Genomic DNA, 3,476 nt, shown 5'->3' on the forward strand with positions numbered 1-3,476 from the left:
TTGCAATTGTCGTTATTATAAATAAAAATCGGCCGATTTTTGCTCGGTATCGGCTTTTGTCCCTCCAATAATCGGTATCGCGTTGAGGTCGACCGACTATGACTTCTCTAGTCTCCACCCCCACAGTCAGCGTGTTTGAAGGGATCAGATTAAGCGAAGAGACTCTCTAATATTGGTCACATAATGAGGTGTTTTTGGGATGCAAGGTGGTTTGTCGATCAAAGATTCTGCTTTGTCTGACTGCCGAGATCCGTCTCTCTCTCCTTCCTATTCGTTCTGTAACCAGGGATCTCTCCTCTCTCCTTCCTATTCGTTCTGTAACCAGGGATCTCTCTCTCCCTTCCTATTCGTTCTGTAACCAGGGATCTATCTCTCTCTCCTTCCTATTCGTTCTGTAACCAGGGATCTCTCTCTCTCTCCTTCCTATTCGTTCTTGTAAACAGGGATCTCTCTCTCCTTCCTATTCGTTCTGTAACCAGGGATCTCTCTCTCTCTCTCTCTCTTGCCTTCTATTCGTTCTGTAACCAGGGATCTCTCTCTCTCTCCTTCCTAGACGTTCTGTAACCACACTGAGATTGAGAAGCTGCTGGACACTAGTGAGTCTGACCAGGACAGAGAGCTGATCGGAGATTTCACCAAACCCTGTGTCCTGTCCACCGTGGAGGGTAAACACCAGGACCTGAAATACATCACCCCTGAGATGGTGAGAACTACTGCTGTTATATGATACAGCCATGTGTCTAATCACCACTAGTATTCCCTATGTAGTGCACTACTTTTGACCAGAGCGCATGGGGTGTTTGACCAAGGTCCCCGGTCTTCTCACCTCACAACATCCAACCTGCCAAGCCTCTTGAGCTTATTTGACTACTGAACACTCGTTTAACTAACTTTTTAATGTTTTTATAAGGCCTCTAGAAATATATCGTAAGGTAGTCAAATATCCAGTAGGAAGTTGTAGATGCTACATAGTTTATCTACTAAAAACCATGTTGAGCTCGGACGATTAACCCAAAGACAATAGACCCTGGTGTTATGGAGACAGACCCTGGTGTTATGGAGACAGACCCTGGTGTTATGGAGACAGACCCTGGTGTTATGGAGACAGACCCTGGTGTTATGGAGACAGACCCTGGTGTTATGGAGACAGACCCTGGTGTTATGGAGACAGACCCTGGTGTTATGGAGACAGACCCTGGTGTTATGGAGACAGACCACCAGGTATATATGTTAAAGCCCAGCTCACAGGCCTGGTTTAAACATTTTCTGGATGTATAGTTTTTACTGCTCTAGTGTTTATTGTAATAATTATTGCTTGAAAAACCTTATTTACTATCTATTGATTTATTTGTCATTGTTTGTGCGTTGCGCTGAACACTGAGAGTCATCACTGTGAAAGTTTGCCAATTCATCCTGTTTGGGATTGGTTGCCAACGGGAGATTTTGACACAGGTCATTCGGTGGCCACGTAGGCTAATTGATCGCTCAATCCAGCAACAAGATCATAGTTTAAATATCTGTCACGGAGTGCCTCCTTCCTCGGGTGGTGACTAGTGTAGTAGGTTTAGAAGCATAGATCAAGAGACCAGATGTCTCATTCTGGTTCCTATTTTGACAGGTTGCACATCAATGTGGATTTATGCATTTCCTGAATGTTTGAACCGAGTCCTGTCATTAATGTAACTGTCCATTTTTTTAACTTAAACTGATTTCTTTTTAAATTTATCGCACAAAATGGTTAAATTGATGGTAATATGAATGTTTTTGCATATAACCATGCTCTAAGTATTGGGGCTCGAACCTGAGACTAGCCTGTCTGCTCTGAGCGGCCAGCTGGATCCTCTATAACCTGAGACTAGCCTGTCTGCTCTGAGCGGCCAGCTGGATCCTCTATAACCTGAGACTAACCTGTCCGCTCTGAGCGGCCAGCTGGATCCTCTATAACCTGAGGACTAACCTGTCCGCTCTGAGCGGCCAGCTGGATCCTCTATAACCTGAGACTAACCTGTCTGCTCTGAGCGGCCAGCTGGATCCTCTATAACCTGAGACTAACCTGTCTGCTCTGAGCGGCCAGCTGGATCCTCTATAACCTGAGACTAACCCTGTCCGCTCTGAGCGGCCAGCTGGATCCTCTATAACCTGAGACTACCTGTCCGCTCTGAGCGGCCAGCTGGATCCTCTATAACCTGTCTGCTCTGAGCGGCCAGCTGGATCCTCTATAACCTGAGACTAACCTGTCTGCTCTGAGCGGCCAGCTGGATCCTCTATAACCTGAGACTAACCTGTCTGCTCTGAGCGGCCAGCTGGATCCTCTATAACCTGTAGACTCAACGCTGTCTCGCTCTGAGCGGCCAGCTGGATCCTCTATAACCTGGGACTAACCTGTCTGCTCTGAGCGGCCAGCTGGATCCTCTATAACCGGAGACTAACCTGTCTGTTCCTCCTCAGATGGTGTCCGCTCTGAGCGGCCAGCTGCATCATGTTGTCGAGAGGATCGTGGTGATTGACTGTCGCTACCCGTATGAGTTTGAGGGGGGCCACATCAAAGGAGCCCTGAACCTCTACCAGGAGGAGCAGGTAGAGGAGTACCTCCTTCGCACCCCCATCGCCCCCCTCTCCCCTGACCACAGGGTGCTCCTCGTCTTCCACTGTGAGTTCTCCTCAGAGCGAGGGCCCAGGATGTGTCGTTTCGTACGTGAGAGGGACAGGACGATGAACGAGTACCCTAACCTGCACTACCCAGAAATCTACATTCTCAAGGGAGGCTACAAAGAGTTCTTCCCTCACTTCCGGGTAAAACACAATCCTACTTTTGAAACATTTTGATGGCTTTATCACTAATAATCAAAAGTGAATTAGTTGACATGAATATTTTTGTTTCTGTGTAGTTTCTATAACAAGCCGTTCAGTTTGGCGACCACACATTGTAATGGCAATGCATTGATGGAGACTCCTTCTCACTCCAGATGCAGTGTGAGCCCCAGGGGTACCGGCCCATGCACCACCAGGACTTTAAAGAGGACCTGAGGAAGTTCAGACTGAAGAGCAGGACCTGGGCCGGGGAGCGCAGCAAGAGGGGACTGTACAGCAGACTGAAGAAGCTGTAGCCCCCCCACGTAACCCTACTGCCCACCCTCCCTACTCCCCTCCCCCTGTAACCCTACTGCCTGCCTCCCGTAACCCTACTGCCCCCCTCTCCGTAACCCTACTGCCTGCCTCCTCCCCCTGTAACCCTACTGCCTGCCTCCCCCCGTAAACCCTACTACCATATTCTCCTGTAAATTTCTACCGCCTGCCTCCCCCGTAACCCTACTGCCCTCCCTGTAACCCTACTGCCTGCCTCCTCCCCCTGTAACCCTACTGCCTGCCCCCTCCCCCTGTAACCCTACTGCCTGCCTCCTCCCCCTGTAACCCTACTGCCTGCCTCCCCCGGTAACCCTACTGCCTCAAGCCAAGAGAGCTGTAACCCTACTCCT

General features: G+C 49.3%; 1 protein-coding gene across 1 annotated transcript; it reads left to right on the plus strand.

The window, feature by feature from the left end:
- Window positions 1-553: 553 nt before the first annotated feature.
- LOC135538360 (M-phase inducer phosphatase 1-like) lies at window positions 554-3,107 on the plus strand (the record flags this gene model as incomplete). Its single annotated transcript, XM_064964278.1, has 3 exons — window positions 554-703; window positions 2,449-2,793; window positions 2,967-3,107. Coding segments are annotated over 3 exons (636 nt in total), but the record flags the coding sequence as incomplete, so codon positions are not given.
- Window positions 3,108-3,476: the final 369 nt, after the last annotated feature.

The sequence above is a fragment of the Oncorhynchus masou genome, unplaced genomic scaffold (genome assembly GCF_036934945.1).
Source record: "Oncorhynchus masou masou isolate Uvic2021 unplaced genomic scaffold, UVic_Omas_1.1 unplaced_scaffold_9442, whole genome shotgun sequence".
Classification (NCBI taxonomy): Eukaryota; Metazoa; Chordata; class Actinopteri; order Salmoniformes; family Salmonidae; genus Oncorhynchus; species Oncorhynchus masou.